This window comes from Nuphar pumila, chromosome 16 (assembly GCF_984573655.1).
Source record: "Nuphar pumila chromosome 16, dmNupPumi1.hap1.1, whole genome shotgun sequence".
NCBI lineage: Eukaryota > Viridiplantae > Streptophyta > Magnoliopsida > Nymphaeales > Nymphaeaceae > Nuphar > Nuphar pumila.
The window spans coordinates 532,981-557,852 of record NC_143264.1 but is presented as its reverse complement, the minus strand read 5'-3'; the positions used below and the strand labels follow the sequence as shown (position 1 = coordinate 557,852).

Genomic DNA, 24,872 nt, shown 5'->3' with positions numbered 1-24,872 from the left:
GAAGAAAAATGCCCTTCCAATCTTCTATACTGTTCACAAACCCTATAGGTTGCAGTTCGAAGACCTGTATCTCCAAGAATAAAACTCTTTCCTTGCAATTCAAAAAAACTACATTTCAAACCACAAAACTCTGTCGTTGTAACTAATTTACTAGACCGTACATTTGAGGATGTAGAATATTTCATTCTCTTCAAAGAAAACAAAATTTATTCACTAGTTCACTAGAATACATATTGAGGCTCTAGAATAATTTATTCTCTCTTCCAAAGGAAAAGGCATTGCTCATCTCCATTCCCATGCAAGAGAGCTAATGCGACACTGCTTTCGTAATCCCACAAGCCCAAATCCCTCTAATTGCAGGGGGGGGTCATTCACCTTCGTTCTTCAATACAAAGTATGAAATATTCAACCTCCAAGATTTAAGATTCCAAAATACGACAGCAAAAATATAAGCAAAATCTAACTAACGAAAAAGTAGTTTGAGAATGCCAACAAGAAATATCAATCTTCATTTCATACATACGCAGATAAGCCTTATCATGTAAGTTTTAAAAATTATATCTTGCAATATGTGCAGTTGAGAGAGTTCTTGGTACCTCTATGAATTCCGGTGCCCCATGCCAATAAAAAAGATGGTCCTTCTCGCTTCCTTATATACCTTACGTTCACGATTCGTTAATAAACCCATCCTTACGGCCCTCAAAGCCCGGCCTCATGAGCTTCTTCTCTCTTTTAGCGATCCGGTGCATTTTCTTGTCGTGAGCACGCTGTGATATATTCTCAGATCGAGCCTGTTGCTTCGCTGCTTTGTTCTTCTCCGTGATTTCCATTCTTTCCTTCCACTTCTGCGCACTCTTCTGCTGCCTCTTCTTCTGCTTCTTGATGCTCTGTTTCAGCAATTTTGGATCATCATGAACCTTAACGCCTGCCGCCCTGCTTGCAGCGGCGCTCCACGAATGCTTTGCGGAAACAAGCTTGCCTTTGTCTGTGTCATCCATCGCCGCCTTCAGTCTTTTTGCCTTCTTCAGCTCCTGAGCCTTGGAAGCCTTCCTTTTCTTCCCCTTCTTCTTCTCAACTTCATGGTCTCCGATCTTCACATGACCGAACGCAAAGTCCCCCGCAGATTCCTCAGCCTTCTTTCCGGCGCCCCTCGGCTGCTTCTCTGCGGATCCAGCATCCACCTCCCGTTCTCCTTTCCCTGAATCTTTCTTCTTCTTATTATTATTCTTCGATTCTCTGGCAGCGCCGGAAGAAGATGAGAAGGAGGGTGTTCTCGTGTTCCGATTCCCTCGGAGCTCTTCGATTCGACGGTGCAGGCGCTGCCGGAGCTCCTCGTACGTCAATGATCCGCTTCGATTGCGATCGTCGATGATCCCAGGAGGAGGAAGAGCGTCCGTGCCCTCGCTTCCGGATTTCTCGTTTGCGATGGATTTCCTCAGGAGGTCGAGGGTGGTGGAAGAGGAGGCGTTGTCCGGGTCGAGGCGGTGCCGGCGGGCCTTCTTAAGGTTCTCGCGCGTCTCCTTCTTGGCGGAGGCCTTGGCGTCCTTGCTGAGCCCCTTGTACCACACCTTCTCGCCGTCTTCCTGAGCGGGAAGGTAGAACCTGGCAGGAATGAGCTCCACCAGCCGGTCGAAGAAGAGCGAGTGCTCGTGGATCAGGGCCTTGAGCTCTCCCTTCTTCACCATCGTTTCCCCTTATCTTCCCTTCTCTTCTCTTTCTCCTGTTTGGGGAAGAAGACCTCCCCCCGGGCATAAACCCTAAAACCCCAAACGCGTTCGTGTAACGTAAACGGTTCGGATTCGAGTCGGATGTAGCAAACACCAGATCCGACTAATCTGTTTGTTGACTAACCGGATTCGGATTCGGATTCCGATAGCGAAAAGCTCATACGAAATCTGATCCTTTTACATGTAAACGGGTATCCGTCGGATTTGAAATTTTGAATAGCAAAAAATCAAAACCATATCCACATCGATTATAATCGGTTATGGTTTTAGCTTACAAAATCCAACTAAATAGAGTCAAACTGGATCCAATCTGATGACAATGAAGGCGAGGAACTACCGAGCTGGTTATCATAGGTTCAAACTTTACTGACTCAATCTGCTCAATCTGACCTTATAGATATGTTTGACATGGTTTAGTCTGCAAAAGATCAAACCTTGAATCATACAATTTTAACCAAAAAATATGGTCTTTTGAGTTGTGCAATTGTAATATATTATGGGCAGTTGATTTTTGAAACCCTTAAAAAAAATTATATGTTACATTCACATGATTTAAAATTCATTTTCTAGTAAAAAAAAACTTGTATACAGGAGTGCCAATGGGTCGGGTTTGACCTAGATTCTATCTATACCAAACCCTATGGAGTCAGGGTCTGGTCACAAATAAGGTCTGATTAGAACATGGGTAGGACCTTTTGGGGATGATTAATATATGAATTCAGATATAGTTTGTGAAATTTTATACCAAAGCCGTGTCTGACCCGAGTTTCAACTAAGATTCATAAATTTTCAATATAAAAAAGTCAAAAAATATTATTTTACTATGTATGGTCTGGATCTGGTTCATATAATCATTATGAGATCCAGGTATGGTTTCTTTCATGATGGGCTTGATTAAACCCGAATTTGGACCCCCATATCATCCAAATCAAGCTTTACATTCATAAGGTTTGATTTACAAAACCAGACTCATTGACACTCCTACTTGTATATCACATTCATAAGGTTTGATTTACAAAAAAAAAAAAATCTAAAAATAAAAAAAGGGCATTTATACTCCATAGTTTTATGCCTTCAATAGCATCAATATATATATATATATATATATATATATATATATATATATATATATATATATATATATATATATATATATAATCACTAGAATATGAGAACTGAAAATATGAGCATTTTCAACACTTTTTTTGCAAATCCAACCATATGGATGTGCTTGGCATGATGAATTTGTTAGGAATCAACCTGGATAGTGTATTTTTTATGCAAAAATATGATTTTTGAATGCTTGAATATTTATGAAGAATATGAACCATTGATTTTAAAGCCTTAACAAAATCTCATTTATGCATCAAAATCAAATGATTCAAGGGCGTGTTCTTATGAAACCAAGCATGTAGAACATATCCCTATGGTTAGATACAAGAGAAAAATAAAACTTCATCAAAATTGTGGTTCACACATTAGTTCTTATATTTCCTATTTTCATATTCCAGTGACTATATATATAAGAATGTGTTCCTTAGGCCTCCTTTTTCATTAGGTCTGATTAGGCCCCTTAAAAAATCATAGTTTTAAGTTTTTTTCTCATGTCTAACACCATAGATGTGATCTATAGGTTTGTTTAGCGAGGACCAACTTTTGGATCGTTGAAATTTGACCTGTATATAGGTTTTTTATCCAAAATCAATAGCTACGAAGGTACTAGTTTTTTTTTGCTAAAAAAAAAAAAAATCATCTAAAAAACATGATCAAAAAGTCGATTTTCACTAAATTAAGCATGTTAAACACATCTAACTGTTCAGATCTATCATAAAACACTTAAAACCTATAGGGCAGAACAAGAAATGGGGCCTAATATGTTCAGATCTTGTCTACAATCATTTGTATGTCCAAAGGACTTAGTAAACTTTAACTTTTTTATTTTTTTGTAAAACTAACTCTATGGATATTAATTCTTTTTAGTAGGAACCAGCTTTTGAATTGTAAGAATCTAACATATATAGTTTTTTGAGTAATGCAAAAGTTAATGGCTATAAAAGCATTGATCTTTTTTTACCCATACAACCATATTTTTCATAAAAAAATGATTTAAAGGTCAATTTCTACTAAATTAACCATGTTGAACACATCTATGAGGTTAGATTGAGATAAAATAACTTGGATTATTAGATTTAAAATAAATTATAGGACAAAAGATTTTTTGTGTGGATAATCCAAGAAAAAAAAAACCCTCAATCACTGACCTCCAGTTGGTAAACCCCTTGAGGTCCCCCTGCCTACAAAGAGTAGGCCTAGCTTCAACCTTGTGGCATGGGATGCCAACCGTGGGTTTCCAACTTCTGATATCCCATCAACTTGGTGACATTTGCAAGTTGCCCTTACCAGATGAGTCAAGTCCTTGTGAGCAGGACTATTGACTGTATTAAATATATACTATATACATATATATATATATAGGGCAATATTCGGTCATTTGAGTTAACTGTTTGAATCGACCCAATTGGATCACATAAATGGATTCAACGTGATCTAAATGCTAGAAATAGGCTTTTAGATCATGTTTTTTCTAATGAAGAAATATGATTTTATGAACCAAAAAAAATATTGCTTGTTTTAGGTAGTAAAATTGTGTTTATCTGTCATGATAAGACAATCCAAAGCTGTGAAGTTAGTCCAACAATAAAAATAAAAGATGGGAAGGAAAACTCAGTTGTATGTAATGGTGACCTGAGCAAATGCTAATCTATAGTCAGAAGATTTATGTTTTTATGACTAAATATCTAAAATCTTTAGTTAGACGTGTCCATGACCTGAGTATTTTTATATTTATTTTTAGTGAATAGAAGCTCCTTAAAATAGAAGATCCCCCGCATAGTGGTGGGAGTCGAACATGAAACAAAGGAGTCAGCAACTTCAGACCAGACTGGCTGCCACTCGATCCACCTGAGCGAGTGGTGGATGAAAAGGTCTTGTAAATATGAATTTAAACGAAATCACCAAGGTTATATATGCTAAATCTGTTCTATTTACAACCAACCGGAGGTATCCTTATGGTGGGAGGTTGCAAGTTCAAAACCCAGTGGTACGTTGAGTAATAACGGGTGGGAGTCTTGCCTTTAAAAAAAATTTGTTCTACGTACAAAACCACTGTACAGTAAATCATTGTCACAAATCTCATTCATATATAGCCAGGAAAATCTTGCGATAAATTAAAATATTTTATATTTTGAGAAAAATATAAGCAAATGTAAAATAAACTGACAGGGGTCTGTCTTAACTTCTCAGAAAAAAAATAATAAAAGAATGAGAAGAGAGGCACCTGCCGTTCATCTTAAAAATGAACGACACCCATCAAACTGCGAACAAGGCTCATTGTGAGCTGTTTGTTTTAAACCATCCAGATGCCGTCCATCCGAAAAATGATGGAAAAAAGAAAAAAAAGAGGTCCATCCAAATGAGTGGCATCTTATTTGTACAGGTTTGGATGCCGTTCATCTTGAGATTCGATGGCATCCATCCAAAGGTGCTCTGCCGGTCAGAGCACACTCTGACCTGATACCATAAAAAAAAAAGAACTGAAAGTAACTAGATTGTCATGTTAAAAACAGGGGGCTAGTTGAACACGTACCAGATTCCAAACTGTAAAAACTGTACCCAACAATTATTTGACATGTTATGGGTGCAGTAACATAAAGAGTTGATGATCAGAGCAACCAACATTTTGACAAATCTTTCTTTTTCTTTTTTCCAAGAGAGAAGGGAAGAGCATTAAGATTTGCATTGTTGTAATAATAATTTAGCTGCATCCTCCACCAGCGAAGCCAATCCTGGAATTGGCGACATCATACACGACACTCATCTTCTGCTGCTGGCGGTTCCCAATTATGGCGACCCCATCGCTCATGGAGCTGCCAGCAAAGGCCAAGCAGGAGACACCATCCCCCACATCCATGATCACGTTCCACGCCTCCAGTCTCAGCTGGGACCCACCTTCGAACTGCATCACCACCTCCGGCACCACCGCCACATCCTTTGCGCTGGCATTGAGACATGTGTCCAGCAAAGAATATGGGCTCGCCCTCTGATACTTGGCCGTCTCCTTGAGGAATGCCTGCTTCAGTGCCGTATATACAGTGTCGGGCAGGCGTGTGATGATGGTACCCGAATCGATCAAGGTAGGCGTGCCCGTATACGCTGATGTAACTATGGGAAGAGGCCTCCCGGCTATGGTGATGCCGGTCAACCGTAGAAAATACAGCGCCTTATCCTTCGAATTGGAGTACATGGGAGTAAATTGGTAGTCAGATGGATTGTATGTACCCTCTCCGAAGGACAACATACCTGTAGATGAGGGTGAAGGCAGGCAGTAAGAGAATACGTCTCCGTATAAACGGCCCAACTGCCTGAATAGCGAATATGAGTCGCGGCTGAGACCAACGATCCCGGCAGTTTGACCGAACAGGCCCTGGTTCATCTGGCCACAGCCGTATAGGAATCGCCGGACCGACTTCAAACCGATGGTCAGCGTATCCCTACTGAGATACCCTATGGAGAGCGAGCGATCGCCGTAGCTAGCCTCGTACGTGCACTTGTCCTGCTCCTCGTTGCAGCCGGATGGGTTGAGCGTGGCCTCGTCCAGGCCGATGCATGCGACTTCGTGGCAAGATACGTATTCGTATGTAGACGACCGGGAGGGATCGAATATGGGACCCGCTTGAGGGTGACAGTACTGGCTGCAAGGCTTGCACTGCAGCCACGTGAAGGTGCTGCCGGTGTCGGCCACCATGACGTAATCCTTGGCTGGGCTGCCAAGCCCGACGCTCACGATGAAGTTGCCAGTCCCGACCTTCCCGCCGGATTCCAACGGCACGCCGAAGGCGTCCGGCTGGGAGAAGCTGCTCTGTCGGTGAGCCCCGCTTAGCCTGGATACCAGGTAGCGGACGCGGGCTTCGTCGTGGCGGACCGTGTCGGCGAATGAGAAGGGCGGGTGGTTGAGCGGCGAGCACGGGCCGTTGATGTGGTGGAGAGGGAGGTGTATGCCGGAACTGTTGGACTGCCGGAGACCTGCTAGAAAAGAGGAAACGGTAAGAAGGATTGCCCAGTTTGTGCAGCAGTTTAGATTAGAACGGATAGACCTTTCATTTTCAAAACTAAGGGAAAAAGTTTCCTGTTTCATTCAACAATAGAAAGAAGGAAAAAACAAAAATCAAAAAACAAAGAAGGAAAAAGTTTCCTACAAGAACGTACAACGTAGCAGCTTCACGCAGATCGTTACAAAAACAAAAAAAAATAGTGCATATTCCATAAATTCCTGGTTTTTGGATGAACCGTGGGACTTTTCCGCTTTGAACTTCCTGCAAATTGCATGCTTTATGATTCTACCGATTCCAGGTAAATTATGTTGAATCCAAACCTACAGAGAAGACGTTGTTCCTCGACTCGGACTCAGACCACTACCTATGCTAAAAATGGTCATAAAAGATCTCAGAGCCGATATATATATAAAAGAGAGAGAGAGAGAGAGATGAGTTTCAAGGGGTAAAGTTTTGGGTATTTGCTTAATCTGAATTTACAGACGTACTCTCCATAGCGTATTTAGCAGAAAACATGTTTGAATAAGCATTTTAATAAAAAATTATGATCTCATGCCACACTAAAAGTACTTGATGAAATAAAAAACAAATTCTTGGATGAATACAATCCAACTCAAAGCATGACTTTTTGTAAGCAATGACAAACACTTTACAGGTTTAGATTAAACAAAAAACACATACATCTGTGTTTTTTAGAAGTATTTAGGATATTTAGGAGCTACTAAGATATATATATATATATATAAGAGAGAGAGAGAGAGAGTCACCATGAACGTCTGCAGAGCAGAGCTTGTTGGGCATATCTCTGAGAGGAGATGCTCTTGAGAGCACGAGCGAGAAGACAAACAAGAAGACAAGGCCCATTTTGACGCCCTCTGCAGAGAGTCACGTTTGAGGTTTCACTTGTTTCCTATATATAGGCCAAAGAAAGAGAGCTGCAACTGTAAAAAACAGAGGGGAAGACACATGAGGGGCAATGGGTTACTTAGACTGCGGTGGGATCGAGGGTTTGTATATATATATATATATATATATATAAGTAAATTATCAAGCAGCTGGGATAAATGAGTGATGGGATATTACATCACCGCCCGCCGTCTGCGTAACAATGATTGAGTAATTTGGGGAGCCACATGAAGAATCACAGCCAGGGTCACCCCAAGGTCCCATAATGTAAACTTTTTACCTTTTCACAACCATCGGTGAGAAACAAGAAATGGTCTTGCTTAGCGATTACGTGACCGCTTGTTTCACGTAATGTTTCATGAACACATAATTTGCATGCCCCACTGTTACGGATCAACTGACCAACCACAATGAGATTTTGTTAGGCTGTCATCTCATGATCAACAATTCAAGTCATTTACTCATGAGTTTGGTTAATAATAGAGACCGATCACTCAAACCACCATCCTACTTTCTCAACAATTACATTGTTTCAGCGATACCGAACTCAGTTCTTGTTAGATGCATTCGGTTGGGACGGTTTCATGTACCTCATGCCTTAGAAGGGCAATAGAAAATAGAAACAGTGTCACAAGATAAACTTAAACAGAAAAGGAGGCACAAGAGAATTATGTGGTTAGGCAAAGTAGTTGCCTACGTCCACTAGTAAGAGGGCTCTGATTCATGTTTCAACTCAGAGTATATATATATATACATACTGCTCATCATTGATTTGTGACAGATATACATGCAATTGTCTTTCCTTTATCCTGGGTTACAAGATTTTCAAGATGAATCTGTCGCATGGATAAGTAGTTGCTCTTGACATTATCATTTTCTTGATTGTCGATGGCATCTGGCGATGATGATCCAATGCATGGTGGTGGTAGTCCAATACCCTCTCTCAAACGAGGCGTGGGGTGGACCCATAAGGTGAGTTTGTCTCGGAGGTCATGAAAGGAGCCTTTAATAAGAGGCTTTGTTAAAATGTCGGCAATCTAGAGGTGAGCTGGAATAAACTGAGTAATGAGTTGATGTTGAGCCACCTTTTCCCGAACGAAGTGATAATCAATTTTGATGTGCTTCGTTAGGTTATGGAAAACAGAGTTCGCTGTCATATAGAGGGCAGAAAGATTGTCACAGTAGATGGTTGGTGCATGCGTAATGTGAACTCTAAGGTCCTAAAGAATAAAGGTGAGCCAAGTAATTTCTGTAATTTCTGTAGTGGTGAAAGCTAAAGCTTCGTATTCTGCCTTGGAGCTGGACCTGGCAATGGTGGGCTATTTTTTGGAGCTCCATGAAATGCAGTTACCGCCAAAATATATAGAATACCCAGTGGTCGAGCGGCATGTAAGGGGGCACCCTGCCTAATCTGCATCGAAGAAGCCATAGAGGATAAAAGGATTATTAGCAAGCAGACGAATGCCATAATTTAAAGTGCCCTTAATATACCAAAGAATTCTTTTCACCAATTGAAGATGAAACCGGGTTGGCGCATGCATGTATTGACTCACGTAACTGACACTATATGCTAAGTCGGGCTGAGTGAAAGTCAAATACTAGAGGCTACCAACCAAACTTTGATAAGCTTTAGGATCTTGAAGAGGTTCATCTCAACTTGGAGGCCAAAGTTTTCCAACCATGAGAGTAGAAATGGGTTTGCATTCTGTCATCTGAGCCTTGTCAAGGATAGAGTAGGCATATCTTTGTTGGTCAAAGAATAGACCTGCTGAAAACGAAGTCACTTAAACTCCCAAAAAATGATGAAGGGTCCTAAGTCCTTCATGGCAAACTCCCGACTGAGGACATTGATAACATGTTTAAGAAATTAAGCATCAATGTCGGTGATTATGATGTCATCAACATATAAAAGAAGAAAAATGCTTCCCTGCGATTCATGACAAATAAATAGAAATGTATTCAGAGTGCTACAAAAGAAACCCATGCTTAGAAGAAAAGATCCAAATCGATCAAACCAAGCCCGAGATGACTATCGTAGCCCATAAAGGGCACGTTTAAGCTTACAAACATGAGAAGGCTTGCTAGCGTTAATGAAACTAGGTGGTTGTAGCATATATACTAGTTCATCAAGAAAGCCTTGTAAGAAGGCATTTTTAATGTCCAACTGCCATATTGACTAATGTCTGGCAAGGGCAATGGTTAACACTAGATGAATAGTAGCGGGTTTGATAACTAGAGAGAAAGTTTCAATAAAATCGACCCCAGTTATTTGAGAATAACCACGGGCAACCAGACGAGCCTTCAATCGGTCTAAGGATTCATCAGCCTTAAGCTTGGCCTTAAACACCCATTTACAAGAAACTATATTTATATGAGGAGGTCTAGGCACAAGTTCCCAAGTGTTGGTTTGATTTAAAGCCTCTATTTCATCTTTCATGGCTTTATGCCAACCATGATGTTGTAAAGCTTATTTAACATTAGTTGGTTCTTTAGGAATGTCAATTTGAGCAATAAAATACTTTGGATTGGGTTTGACAATCCCAAGCTGGCTCCTAGTGACCATGTGATGAATCGATCGATCAGGTCTGGATTCAACTGGTTTAGGCGACTCATGAAGGAGTGCATTGGATGTTGATGATGGTTCATTAATAAGTTCATTGGCTTCAGCAGCAGCAGGTAAAGTCTCATGCGTTGGATTGTCTGGTGAAGCACCATTATGCTCTTGATCATAATCTGAACCATATAGAAGATGACAATCAGGATGCTCATCTGAATCACAACACTCATAAGATGGAGTTGGAGCAATAATCTGATCATCTGAGGGTAGCCACTCGAAGAAAGTGGTTGCAATTTGGTGCTCACTATAAGATTTGTTAGTAGAGACCATGAAAGAAAAAACATTTTCGTCAAAAATTACATGACGGATAATGTAAACACGTCCAATGGGTACATGAAGACAACGGTATCCTTTATGCACTTCACAATATCCCATAAAAACACATGGTAGGGAGCGTGGGTCAAATTTATGTTGTGCATAATCACGCAAGTGAAGAAAACAAAATATGCCAAATACACGTAGATAATCATATGTGGGTGTCTTGGAGAAAACATGCTCAAAAGGTGACACCTTGTTCAAAGTTGAATGTGGTAAACGATTCAAGACCCAAACTGTTGTATTAAAGGCCTCAACCCAGTATTGAAGAAGAACCCTTGATTGAAAAAGCATTGAGAGACCAAGTTCAACAATGCTACGATGTCGTCTCTCAACTCAACTGTTTTGTTCGGGCATTTTAGGACACAAAAAATGATGAATAATTTCACGGTCTTTAAGATAAGTTTCAAAAGCATGGCTTGTAAATTCACCCCCAGCATCTGACTAAAAAATTTTAATTCGACTTTCAAATTGGTTCTCTATCATCTTGATGAAATTTTGGAAACACCCAAAGAAATTTGATTTTTTCTTTAAAGGAAAGAACCGGATGAACTGAGAGCTATCATCGACGATAATAACATAATAACTAAACCCTTGTTTAGAAGCAATAGACGATGGGCCCCATAAGTCACAATGTACCTTTTCGAATATCTTAAAACAAGATTGTTGAGATGGAGAAAAAGGAAGTTTACTGGATTTAGCCATAGCACAACTTTGGCATAAACCCTTAGACTTATTTGAAACAAAAATCAATTTATTCTGTTGTAAAGCTCGAACCAACTCCATGTTCGCATGCCCAAGCTGACGATGCCAGACATCCTCACTGACAGTGCGTTGTCGATTTGAAAAGAAAACAACTTCTTTATTTGAAGAGTTAAGAATGTAGAGATCTCTCTGTCTATGTCCCGTTGTGATTGTCTTCATTGATTTCTTGTCCTTAATATTGAAATGATAATGAAAAAAATAAAAGAACAAATGTTGAGCAGTCGTCAGCTGGCTAACGGATAATAAATTTTTCTTAATTTCGAGTACCACTAAAACATTGTCGAGCTTGAGTTGCCCATGATTAGCATGTAGAAAGGTAGAGCCAATATATGAGATTTTAAGAGTATTCCCATCTCCAATCATGATTCGTTCAGGTCCTCTATATTTGACGAGTTTAGATAACATACCTGGATCCGATGTCATGTGGGAGCTGGCTCCGGTATCGGGAAACCAGCCTTCATCTTGATTCTCGACTATAGACATGGCTGCCAAGGCCTGTGATATATTGCTTGCCTGGTACATTTTGTTGAATCGGTGATAACACTTAATCGCCGAATGGTTGTACATTATTATAGTTTTATTTGGATCCCTGTCCTTGTCGACTCTTTTGATTTGAAAAATTTTGGTTTTGGTTTTCTCGAACCTGTCTTGATGACTGTTGGCCAGTTTGGGTGAAACTGCGTTCTTTAGAAGAAACTTTTTGTTGTCATCCTTTCTTATTATAAGTCTTGCCCTATCACTGACTCACAAAAGCCATATTCTAATTTGGAGTATTTGAGGGTGTTTGAAGGTTCTTAAAAGTTTCATGGCTTTGAAACAATCCAATGATTTGCTTATAGTTAAGAATAGGTGGTTTCATCATTGATGTGACAAAGGACTCGTACTCATGTCCAAGGCCATTCAGGAGTGTGAAGACCATTGTGTGGTCATTCACAGGGTTTCCAATAGCAGATAATTCATCACAAGTACTTTTAAAAGCAGTTATATATTCATTGAGAGACTGACCTTATTTTTTAATGGACTGAAGCTTCTGTAGAAGATAGCACTTGTGTTCCTTGGAATCCAAAGCGAATGCTTCTTCAAAAACGAGTACCTCTTCAGACAAGGTATCGATTATCCATCCCCGAAGAAGTCGGTCTGACTTGCGCCAAGCAATGAAGTTTGGGTTCAGAGTTTGGCCACCACCTTCTTTAGAAACATACTGATATGGGACAAGGATGGAACCATCCATAAAGCCTTGTAGATCCTGGCTTTCTATGAGCTCCAAGATCTGAGTTTTTTAAAGCAAATAATTTGAATGACTCAACTTGATGGAAATGAAGTTAGCAACGTTCAATGTTGCAGGGTAGGGAAATTTCTGCTGAAAGGATGTGTTTGCACTTGAGGAAAACATAATCAAAAGAACAAGGTAATACGAACAACCTGCTTTGATACCATAAACGTAAACGGAAAAGGAGGCATAAGAGAATTACGTGGTTCGGTAAAATAGTTGCCTACATCCACGAGTAAAAGGGCTCTGATTAACCTTTCTTCAACTCAGAGTATACATATATATATTAGAGCAGCATACTGCTCATCATTGATTTATGACAAATATACACATTGATTTGTGACAGATATACATACATATGTCTTTCTTTTATCCTTGGTTACAAGATAATCGTATGAGCTGCTATTTTTGTTATTATGTTGATTTTCAGGATTCGGTTGAATCTGTCGCATGGGTAAGTAGTTGCTCTTGACATTATCATCTCCTTGATTATCGATGGCATCAGGCTATGATGATCCAATGCATGGTGGTGGTGGTCTAATACAAGATATTGTGATTAGTAGCTTTTCTCCAAGATAGCTACAACCCATGAGAACAAGCTCATCTCCCATGGTTGGCCTGTTTGGAATCTCTGCGCTGGGATGGGCGTTTATGCATTTGGTGATCCCAAGGTAAAATCTTGGTCAAACTAACTTGATGGTCCTCTTTGCAATCTCGACGCTGAGATGGGCATTTATGCATTTGGTGATCCCGAGGTAAAATCTTGGTCAAACTACCTTGGTGGTCCTGTTTGCAATCTCGGAGCTGGGATGGGCATTTATGCATTTGGTGGTCTTGAGGTAAAATCTTGGTCAAACTACCTTGGTGGTCATGTTTGGAATCTCGACGCTAGGATGGGCGTTTATGCATTTGGGAAGGGAAGTGAGGCCCTTTCTCCTTTGTATTTACATTAAATCTTGGATTTGGCAGGTACCACTTCTTCAAATGCGTAAACTCCATAAACGCCCATGATTCCAAACAGGTCCTAAAATCTAACATCATTACCACAGCAGTTGGTTGGCATGCAATTGGTGAGGCCAAACAGGTTGTGGTTACCTAAACATGTGCCTGGTAATCGACGGACATCTCAGCTCTTAAATGCATCATCCCTTCCATATTAATTCTTTACTTACCATAAGCAATTCCCAGCAAAGTCTTCAAGTTTCAAGCTGCATTTCAATAGTTCAAGGGATGGGAGCCAAATGTGGTATCACACCAGAGGGATCTCATACTGGGGATTGCCCCAGTGTGGCTATAAAAGTAACCTACTTTCTAAACTAAAGGTAGCCTGCCCTACACTCACTACCAAATTCAGAGACTACCTGTAGCCTACGTACAATGCATCAAAACAATCCTAAAATCATCTAAATTATTCTAGTACAGTCAGAAATTGAGATCTATAACTATGCTAGAATAGAGATTAAATAGAATTTAACAAATTACATATTAATTGGAACCTACCTAACTCGAGTAGAGGGAAAACCACTTCTAAAATCATGTTAAACCTAATAGTATACTAACCTGCAATCCAAAATCAGAAAAACATCAAAATAATGTAGAACTAACTATACCTTAGCTGGGTTTAATGCCCAACACAGGGAATCCACCATTACCTCTACTTACATTGATACACCTAAATCGGGATACATCTAAAATCTATCAACATTGAAATCAATCGAATATAGTATTGAACTATGATATTACAACCTAATTAAGTTCACTAATTAAATATTAAACAACTACCCAAATGCAGATAACACATAAAAATAAACAGACCTCTTCTAATTTACCTAAATCACAAAACATGGAAATCGGGTAGAATCACTCTACCCGATTTTGGTCATTGACGTGTACCTAAAAGCAAAATGGATTTAAGACAATTTCTAATTCTAATACAATATCAAAAACTAATTAATCATGCACATCAGCTCAGTTAAATTACACTAAGCTATTAAACTAATATTCTAAACTGAAACACTACAACCGTCTAGAATTAATCTAGCCGGTTTAGCGTGAGAACGGGGAAAACACTTCAAGTTTGGATAAAAAAATGCAAACATCATAAAAAGCAACAAAAATGCAAACCTAGACTCGATTTACTGTGTTGGTTTAAGCACAACCAGACCTAACTACGACTGGAAAACAGGGGAAAACGCAGGCATAAAGAAAACAGAAAAATAGACCACACGAAATTGGGTTTTTAGCTAGAAGAAGGGAATGAGAAGAAGACGTACCTCAATCTGGACGTCCGACGAATGGAGGGGTAGATGGGGAGCGAACTTTGCGTCATATCTGCGCCTAAAGGGGCCTCAATGATGCTATCAAACTCCACTTTGTTGCAGTCTGCTAGGAACCACAGGAGGTGGTGCTCTAAAATGGTGAAAAACTGTGGCAATGGAGACGAAGAGAGCCGAAAGGGGGAGGGTCGACTGACTGTGGAGGGGCAGACGGCACCCCTACCTCAGCTGGCGCACTTCTTTGCTGCTGCTATCTGCAAACACATAAACATGGGCCGTTAGTTCCAGCAAGGGGTGAAGAAGGAAAGATATGGGAGATGAAATGGAAGATGAAGAGGTGGCGACTCCATGGATTTGCTTGGAGCTTCTTGAAAAACCGAGGAAGGAAGGAAGATGGGCGTAGGAGCGGCTGAGAAAGAAAATGAGAGAGGAAGAATCAGGTTTTAGGGCATAGAAACCAAGGCAAAGACGCCCCTCTCTTGGGCGTCTCTTTGGTTTTAAACAAAGCGCCCTCTTTCTGGAATTTCCAGAAAGAGGATTAAACTGCAAATAAGTGCTATGCGCCTCTTTTTGAAGGGGGGTATTTAGCAATTAACTTCAAAAATGAGTTTGGGGCTAAGCTGGGTTGGATATGGTGTATTTTGTCCAGATCCAAGGCCCAAAATGGGCGTTTTGGATCCGAAATGACCTGGTTCACCCTGAGGTCTGACCCGTTGTACTAAAAATGCGATATCTCTCTCATTTTAAGTCCGATTCAAACAAAATTTGAACCGTAGCTCAATGACATCTATATGCATCTAAGTGTGGGTTCTAAACTTATAAATGATGCATTTATGTAATAAAAATATATTATATTTATGCATAATTAATGCATCACACAAAGGATGATACAAAGGGCAAGAGAAAGGTAGATGTCGAGGAAAAAGATGAACCCATGGAGGTAAGAAACTTATAAATATATGAACATCTTGTGTTTGATACTTGCATATACTATGTCATATTATTTTTTAATTTTTTTGTTATTGTATACACTTTTGAGTTAACATAGGTATCATCTTTAAACCCATAAAAAGTCACAACAATAAAAAGAAGAAGATAATGGCTAGATCTTGGGTCCCCACACAGAGTTAACCAATGATGTAAACAATAGTGCCCCATAAATAGTTGTTTTAGTTAAGTTAATATATAATATTAGTCTAATTTCAAATTATTTGATAAGGTCTTTCAATGTGTAGCATATTTAATTTTTTATGGAGCAACTCAAAGAATTACACAGAACCTTACCAAAGAGACGTTACACGTTCTTTCGTCTCCTCATATTTCATGGTGAGTAACATGCAATGTTATTGAAATCCAAATTATATTATTGTGGTTTGATTGAAACACATTCTTATGTTATATTTTCAGCAAATAATGTATTATGACAACCTTTGTGCGCTTGATGTGATACATGAGAAGAATATTAGTGGTTTGATTTTTTATTTTGATAAGGTTTGTATATTATTGCAATATTTAGAGATGTACCCTTAAACTTATGATTTTATCTTATGATGTTTTTTATACTGCATTATTCTATAACTTTTAGGTATTTCTTATGTGTTGTTGGCATAATGAACATTATTAGATTCTCTACATGTGTTTAAAGCAACATGAGGTCCACTTTTACAACTCACTGTAGTGTCCATCGCGTGTGAAGAAGGATGTTCATAGATTGATATCATGCATTGTGGTGAATTGTTAAGAACATTGTGTTGTGGTCATTATTGAATTGCATGTGTTTATTCTTTTTTAATCATGCAATTGAAGTTCATATGGTGGGCATTTTGATTGAACATGAAAGTGTGAAACTTTAGAATTGTTAGAGCAACCTTGAAGTAGGCAAATGTGTAAGTAACAAGATGATACAAGCTCTCTCGTGCATGTGTGGATTATTAATATGTACGAAACATGATAAGGTGTAGGCATGATTGTGGTGTACATGTTCTTCCCTTTGTCATACAACCGTTCAATAATGATCACATTTAGTTTCATGAGGTACTTCGGATTAATGTTTATTGATTCTTTATTGTATACAAATTAGATTAATTAGATTGTAAACTAAACTTTTATCCTTAAAATATATCACAAAAAGATGCCAAATCTTACCAATAAACTATAATCAAGAGACTGAGCAAAAAAATAGAGCAAGAGATGAAGAAACAATAAGACCAAAGAGAAAATGAGGACCAAGAAAGGGACAACACAATAACATAAGAGTCTTTTATTGTTTTGTATATTGTTGAATGTGTTAGATATGTTCAATTTAAACTATCTTAACTCTTAAATTTATGATATGAACAATTTGATTTAGTTTGTAGAATATTAATTATTAAACTCTTAAACATGATTATGCATAATCTATTATATTTATTGTTATTATTAATCAGAAGTATTGAAATTGAATTCTTGTGTTTCACTTTGGCATTCTTAAAGGAAAAGTAAGTTTCACTATTAGATCTTTCTTTAATTAAAGTAAATCGCAGTTACATTAGTTTTTGTGGTTGGAATGCATTTACAAAATGAGTTTCGTTGTTGATTTGATAACATGAAGGTTACTTTCATCAATTTGTATAAATGTTAGAGTTTCACTTTTTAATTGGCTTACACAAATCTCTATTCCTTTAGTTTTTATGGTTGGAATGAAATTGCAAACTAAGTTCCGCTATTGATTTGTTAATGAGATGTTCAATTCCTTTAGTTTGTATGAATTTTAGAGATCTGCTTTTAATTTGCTAATATGAATCTTATATCCATCAGTTCCTATGGTTGTAATGGAATTGCAAAAAGAGTTTCACTATCTATTTTCTAATGTGAAGCTTGGTTCTATTGATTTGTACAAATGTCAAAGTTTTACTTTTTGATTGGCTAACATGAATCTCAATTCTTTATGTTTCAATGGTTTGAATGGAATTACAAAATGACTTTTGCTAATGATTTGCTAATGTGATATTCAATTCCTTCAGTTTATACGAATATCAAAGATTTTCTTTTAATTTGCTAACGTGAATCTCAGTTCCATCAGTTTCTATGGTTGGAATGGAATTACAAAATGAGTTTATCTATTTTCTAACATGAAACTCAGTTTCATTAGTTTGTATGAATGTCAGAGTTTTGCTTTTTAATTGGCTAATGTGAATATCAATTCATAAAGTTTTTACGGTTGAAATTGAATTGCAAAATAATTTTTACTATTGATCTGCTAATGTGAAGTTCAGTTTCTTTAGTTTGTGTGAATATTAGAGATTCACTTTTAATTTGCTAACGTATATCTCAGTTTCATCAACTTTTATGGTTGAAATAAAACTATAAAATGAGTTTCATTATTGATTTTCTAACGTGAAGCTCAGTTTCATTAATTTGTACGAATATCAAAGTTTCACTTTTTAATTGGCTAACATAAATCTCAATTCCTATAGTTTCTATGGTTGGAATGAAATTGTAAAATGAGTTTCACTACTGATTTACTAATCTGAAGTTAAGTTCCTTCAGTTTGTATGAATGTCATAGTTGTGTTGTTGTTAATAAAAAGTGAATTTCATTGTACTACTTTAAGTGGGATTCTGTTTCGCCAATTGTTTTAAGAGAAAGTTATTTTCTTGAAACTTGAATCTGTATATTGTGTACACGTGACACGTTACTCGTGAAACATAAAAGCGAATAGACACTAACAAAGAGGCACCCAGAAACACTACAAGAAACCTGTGGATTAGCGACGACCTAAATTCGTCGCTAATCCGATTCTAATCCGTCGCTAAACAGTTAAGCGACGAAAAACTTTCATCGCGAATTTTTCGACGCTAAGTAGTGCCAGAACTTATCCGCTGCTAAATCCGTTGCTAATTTGCGACGGATTAGCGACGAATATGATCCATCGCGAGTCCTTCGCTATTTTAAATTAGTGATGGATAATATCCGTCGTTAAATTTAAAAAAAAAAATTTAAAAAAATTGCTCGCTGCCGGCGCATTCTCCGGCAAGGAGCAATTTTTTTTCACGGAACCGGCGCGTTCTGGCAGGCTGTGACTCCGCGCGGATCCAGGGGGAGCTCCTCTTCAAGTTCCAGGTCTGCCACGAGAACCAGCCGAAGAGCTTCACGGCGGGGGCGCGTTCCGGGGGGAGCTCCTCTTCAAGTTCCAGGTTTGCCACGAGAACCAGTCGAAGAGCTTCACGGCGGGGGCGCTCAGCTTCAGCTGCGACTCCGCGCAGATCTTCGCGAGCTGCAGGTGAAGGAGCAACGAGTACGGCATCTTCGTGACTCCGGCAGGCTCTTTGCGACTCCGACAGGCTCTTCGCGACTCCGGCAAGCTCTTCGCGACTCCGGCAGGCTTCAGTGGCTCCCCAACAACAGCCTCCTCTTCGTCGCCACTCTCTTCGACTCCGGCAGGCTCCAGTGGCTCCCCAACAGCAGCCTCCTCTTTGTCGCCCCCTTGACGTCTCGGCTACGGCGAAGCCACGGTGGCTCCATCTGCGACTTCTCCATAGGTGGGGATCGACTCTTTGTGCGCATCGTCAATGGGGCTTCTGGCGTCCTGAGAAGCGCCTCAAGTGGGGATGGTTTAAATCGAACGGGAGGGAAAAACAAATGGAGGAAAAATTTTGAACGAAGGGAGGGAAAATTTCGCGCCTCAGGTAGGACGAAAATTAGTGACGGAATTAGCGAGGGAATTTTTCCGTCCCTAATCCGTCGCTACTTAGCGACGGATTAGGGACAGAAAAATTCCCTCGCTAATTCCGTCGCTAATTAGCCTTTTTTGTAGTGTTTTTGGCGATGAAAAAATATTGTCGCTAATCCCTCGCTAATTAGCGACGGATTTAGCGACAGAGATATTTCCGTCGCTAATTTTGCAAATATTTCAAACGTTAGCGATAAATAGTTTTTGCTCGCTAATCCGTCGCAAATTGGCGACGGAAAAAATCCGTCGCTAAGTAGCTTTTTTCTTGTAGTGAAAAAGCATCGAGCAACAACCTTTTGGCTAAGCGACATCAGGGTTGAATTGCGTACAAGGTTTTTGGCGAAATGCTCCAAGAAGCTCCGACGAAGCGGCACCAAAACATTTCAGCACATGCATTCTCTTTTATCTTCCTATTCATTGTGTTTGGATCATTCTTTTGTGTTTTCTCGTGGGTAATGGAGTGTCACCATAATGGTTTTTGTGAATGGAATATCACCCTTGGTGTTTGGGTGATTTTTTGTTGGAATTAGTATTTCGCAGTTACAAAGGGTTAGCAAAGTAAAAGATGTTTCACTTTTAAATTGAGAAGTTCATCTTTTATTTATCATTATCAATGTGAGAAATATTGTATTGTCATTTCTTATTGTTTCATGGGAAAACAATGTTTCACTTTTGATAGGGGTTTCACAAATAGGGTTAAAGTTTGGAAATGAGAGATTGTTTTTTGGTATTCTTTTCTATTTACTATCTTTCACTTTTCTTATTAATTTGGGGAATGGTGTAGCTCACCAATAGGGTTGAGTTTGAAAATTATTAGTTGTTTTTTGTTATTCATTTCTTTTTGTTGTTTTTCTCTTTTTTGTATCAATTTAGGGAATGGTGTATTCTTGTTTGTTGTGGCTTTGCATACAAAAATGAAGTTTCGCTTTTATCATGAGTTTTGCTAATACGTTTTGAGGTTGCAAATTATTAGTTGCTTTGGGTGTTCCTTTTTGTTTACTGTTTTTCTCTATTCTGCATTAATTTGGGAAATGCTATATTGTTACTTGTTGTTTCGTGGCAAAAATGTGTTTCACTTTTTACATGGGTTTTGCCAATAGGGTTTAAGTTTGAAAATTATTGGTTGTTTTTTAGTGCTTCTTTCTATTTACTGTATTTATCTTTTTTATTTTAATTTGAAAAATGATGTATTGCTATTTGTTATGTTTTTGTGTTTCAAAATAGAATTTTGCTTTTGACATGTTTGTATAGGCAAAAATGAGTTACATTTATTCATTCAGCAATACCTTATGTTTTTGTGTGTATATGATTGTTGATAAGATCTACTCTTTCGACTTCTAGTGCTGAGAAGTTGAGTGAAGATTGTTTTAGGCTTCCATGTCATGATTATCAAGATGAAATAAATAACAATTTGGATGATAACATATTTGTGAGCTGAAAATAATAGTAAAGAAGATGACCAAAGAAGAAGTGTCAAGCTATATGAGCCGGTATTTAATGTTGGCACTTCTACTATAGTGAATTTGAACTCAACAAATCTGAGTGATATAACTATTTATCCCGAGACAACTTTGAATTTGAGTGCACCAATGGATTTGGGGCAAATAACTATAAAAATTGAGACTATTTGTCATCCAGACATTGAGACTATTTGTACTACAATTGGTGCTACATTGAGCCCACCAGTCTCAGGTGCTCTCCATGCTAGTGAGGATTGGCTACAATATTTGACACCTATAACAAAGCATGTCGATAAGGGAAAGTCGATCACTGCACAAGGCAAAACCATAGATGTTAGGTATTCTCTTATGGTGTTTGCACAAGCAATAACAACGGGCATTGAGGCAATGAAGTTGGAGGAGAGCCATCATCAACAGTATTAGAATAAGCAAGCAACAACATTAGAGCTTGAGTAGTCAGAAGGAATACATAGACAAGTGCAGGATGAAGGGGTGTCAATGCATACAAAAGAGTACATGCAAATGGTGGTTCACCAATCAACCAATAGGGATGAATCACTAGTAGTGCATACAAGAGAGGTGCATATGAGAGATGAGAGTACATCTTCATATGCATCTAAGAAAAAAGTTAAGATCGTCAAGACACATGTCCTGGAACCACCTAAGCTGAAATGCATTCAAAGAGAGGAAATAATGGCAAGTTTATCAAAACTTTTTGCTTATTATTGAGTAGTTCATGGTATAATTATTTAGCTAATAATGTCAAACATTGTTATTTTTGCAGCCTTTGTAGTTCGTACCTATATGTTGGAGTTGACATTTAGTTCAAGAGTAGTACATATCACTCATCTAATTTTAGAAGGCATGACTCGATGTGATGCACTAATTCATAAAGTTTTTGGTGGTTAAGCCATGGAGATTTAAGCATACTAAAGTTGAAGCAATGACCAATAGATGGAATGTGAATACAAACACATTTCATATTCTAAATGATCATAACTTTAGAGGATACGATGCACATTATAGGTTTTAAGTATCGTGGTAGACATGTCTCTGATAGTAGGCTGGTGGATGTGAAGAAGTTAGTGAAATAATATTTGAGAGCACCAAAGATGACATTTAAAGGAAAGAAAATCTCGTTGAGTTGGTTGCAGCATACATACCATGAGAAGAATAAAAAACCAGGATGTAGACAAAGAGCTTCGGCCATTCCTCATGTATTTTTGTCGGTCATGCTTATTTAGAGATGCGACTCACGACTACGTTACTACAATATATTTACAATTTCTTATTAACTTTGACAAGGTTCCAGAGTATGCATAGGGAGTCGCTGCCCTTGCGCATCTCTTGCTACAGTACATAAAGGTCTAAAGGATCTTTGTTGTCATCGTATTGAAAAGCCTAACCCCAGTTTTATCTCCAAGAAAAAAAGAATACACGTTAGAAAGCATTAAGAGTTTAAAAGCAAGGTCATGTGCAAACGTCATTACCATTTAAAAGCTTGAAAATGACACACCGGAACCCCCAAATCCCCTCTTCAAGACGTCGCTTTGACTAAAGAGTACAATACTTGTCCAATGGTAAATCCATATCTCTTCAAGAACTCATGACCATTTCAATTATTGAGGACCATACATTCACCTTACTTTACTTTAGGAAGGAGGGCTTCCTTTAGATGCCAATTGTGTCTCAATCTCTTTGAAAGACATCATTGAAGCCTTCCATCAACCTTTTTCATCTGTCCCACAACCTTAACTCCCTTCTTCTATTTAATTATTTTTTCGCTAATAATGGTACCTCGTTTCTATCCTCTCCATAATGACAGCTAGGGGTGGCAATTTCTGACACGACCCGCCAACCCGCCTCTTAGGCGGGTTTGGGTTGGGCTTAAGCCAACCCGTTTAATAAACGGGTCGACCCGTGTAACCCGTTTATTAAACAGGTCGGGTTCGGGTTGGGGGTATGCCAACCCGCCAACCCGGCTGACCCGTTTGATAAACGGGTTAGGCGGGTGGGTCAACCCGCCAACCCGTCTGCCCGACCCGTCAACCCGACCTGCCAACCCGATCCGCCAACCCGACCCACGAACCTGACCCGCGAACCTGAAAACCCGTTTACCCGACCCAACCCATTTATTAAATGGGTTGGTGGGTCGTGTTGGGTTACCCGTTTATTAAACGGGTCGGGTTCGTGTTTGCCACAGCTGACCCGTTTAATAAACGGGTCGGGTTCTGGTTGAGGTATGCTGACACGCCAACCCAACCCTATTGCCACCCCTAATGACAGCAGGCTTCATAACATACCTCATCAACTTTCGTTTTTTTAATTTACTATTTCCGAACCACTAGTGAGTAATTTCATCTTGTACGTCACATTCTAGCCATCATACCACATTGGCGATTTTATCCACAAGAGGCATCGTATTGCTACTCTAAAGAGATGTGGGGCGTCAAAATTTTGGTTGGTATGGAGCCACCCTTGGACATCAATAAGGACACCTTTGGAAGAAAAAAAAATCTCATAAGAAAAGAAAATTTTGACTATGCGAAGTTTTGATATGATAATTTTTAAATGAAAAATTTGTGATTGTTTGTGTTCTATGAGAAAAACAATAGTAGAGAATATGAGAAAAATGTGAAAGAGAGTCGATTAGCCCCCTCTAGAGAGAGACATGAAAATGGTGGTGGGTTCTAGGAAGACTAAGATGGAAGAAGCTCTTATTGTAGCAGCTCATGGAATGAGGTGTTATGGATGAATGGTTGCATTAATGCAAAAAAAAAAATGATAGAAAAAATTCCTCCACCCCTATGCAAAAAAAAAATCCTATAAAAAATCAGACTTTTTAAAAATACTTTTCTTTTAAAAATTCTCTCTTTTGTAATGGTTGAAAAAGTTCCATTTTTTTTTCCTACTTGCATTTTTCCCACTATTTTCTCACTTCCAAACATGCCCTAAGGGTCCACTCTTGCTTGATTCATTCATAAAGAGATTCCATATTATGAATCACCCTTTTAGTTGCTTGAACCGACAGGGCACCCCCCCACGTCCAAAATCAGGATAACCACAATAACAAACAAATATATTGGCTCTGCATATTCCGTATTATTATGTAGCTTTATCGAACCTGATACAGAGTTAAAGTATGTTAATTTCTTGGTAGGCTCCGCCCTAGAGAAGCTAAACCAGAGGGTCACATGTAACCACAAATTCCCCATACATTTTATAACAAATAACGACATACCAACCACTTACGTATCTCTCAAGCATACGTAATAGGACTTTGCCACAACAATCTGACGGGCCGATGGTCTAATTCGCAGCATTTATCTTAAACAAAAAAAAATCTTTTTTATGCAATTCCATGCTTGCCAAGCAACATACACACACATACACACAGATTTAGGATACACCTGTTGGCAATAATCACAGGTACTCGAGGGAGAAGTTGGAGAACTGCTGAGTAATATTTATCCAACAGACGTGAGATAAAACTGGTGAATACAACTATAAACAGGAAGGCAAGATCTCATGCCAGTCTTTAGGATAACGGGCAGTGTTGGTCTCAGTGTGTCAAAAAAGCTCATGAGTAGGATCTCACACAGCCATAAGGAGATAAATCAAAGCATCTAACAGAGCAAGATGCAGTCAAATCACTGATAATTGTACGCTGTATTAGAAAACATTAAAAAAAAAATATCAATTGACGGAAAGCAA

General features: G+C 38.8%; 2 protein-coding genes across 2 annotated transcripts; both read right to left on the bottom strand.

Moving 5' to 3' along the window:
- Nucleotides 1-402: 402 nt before the first annotated feature.
- LOC149812585 (uncharacterized) lies at nt 403-1,740 on the bottom strand. The gene has a single exon (XM_089991985.1). It carries the CDS (start codon nt 1,683-1,685, stop codon nt 666-668), a length of 1,020 nt encoding a protein of 339 aa, XP_089848111.1. The 5' UTR covers nt 1,686-1,740; the 3' UTR covers nt 403-665.
- A 3,724-nt stretch (nt 1,741-5,464) lies between these two features.
- Nucleotides 5,465-7,812, bottom strand: LOC149812584 (aspartyl protease family protein At5g10770-like). Its single transcript, XM_089991984.1, has 2 exons — nt 7,606-7,812; nt 5,465-6,809 (listed from the first exon to the last, which is right to left on the bottom strand). Exons 1-2 carry the CDS (start codon nt 7,700-7,702, stop codon nt 5,542-5,544), a joined length of 1,365 nt encoding a protein of 454 aa, XP_089848110.1. The 5' UTR covers nt 7,703-7,812; the 3' UTR covers nt 5,465-5,541.
- Nucleotides 7,813-24,872: the final 17,060 nt, after the last annotated feature.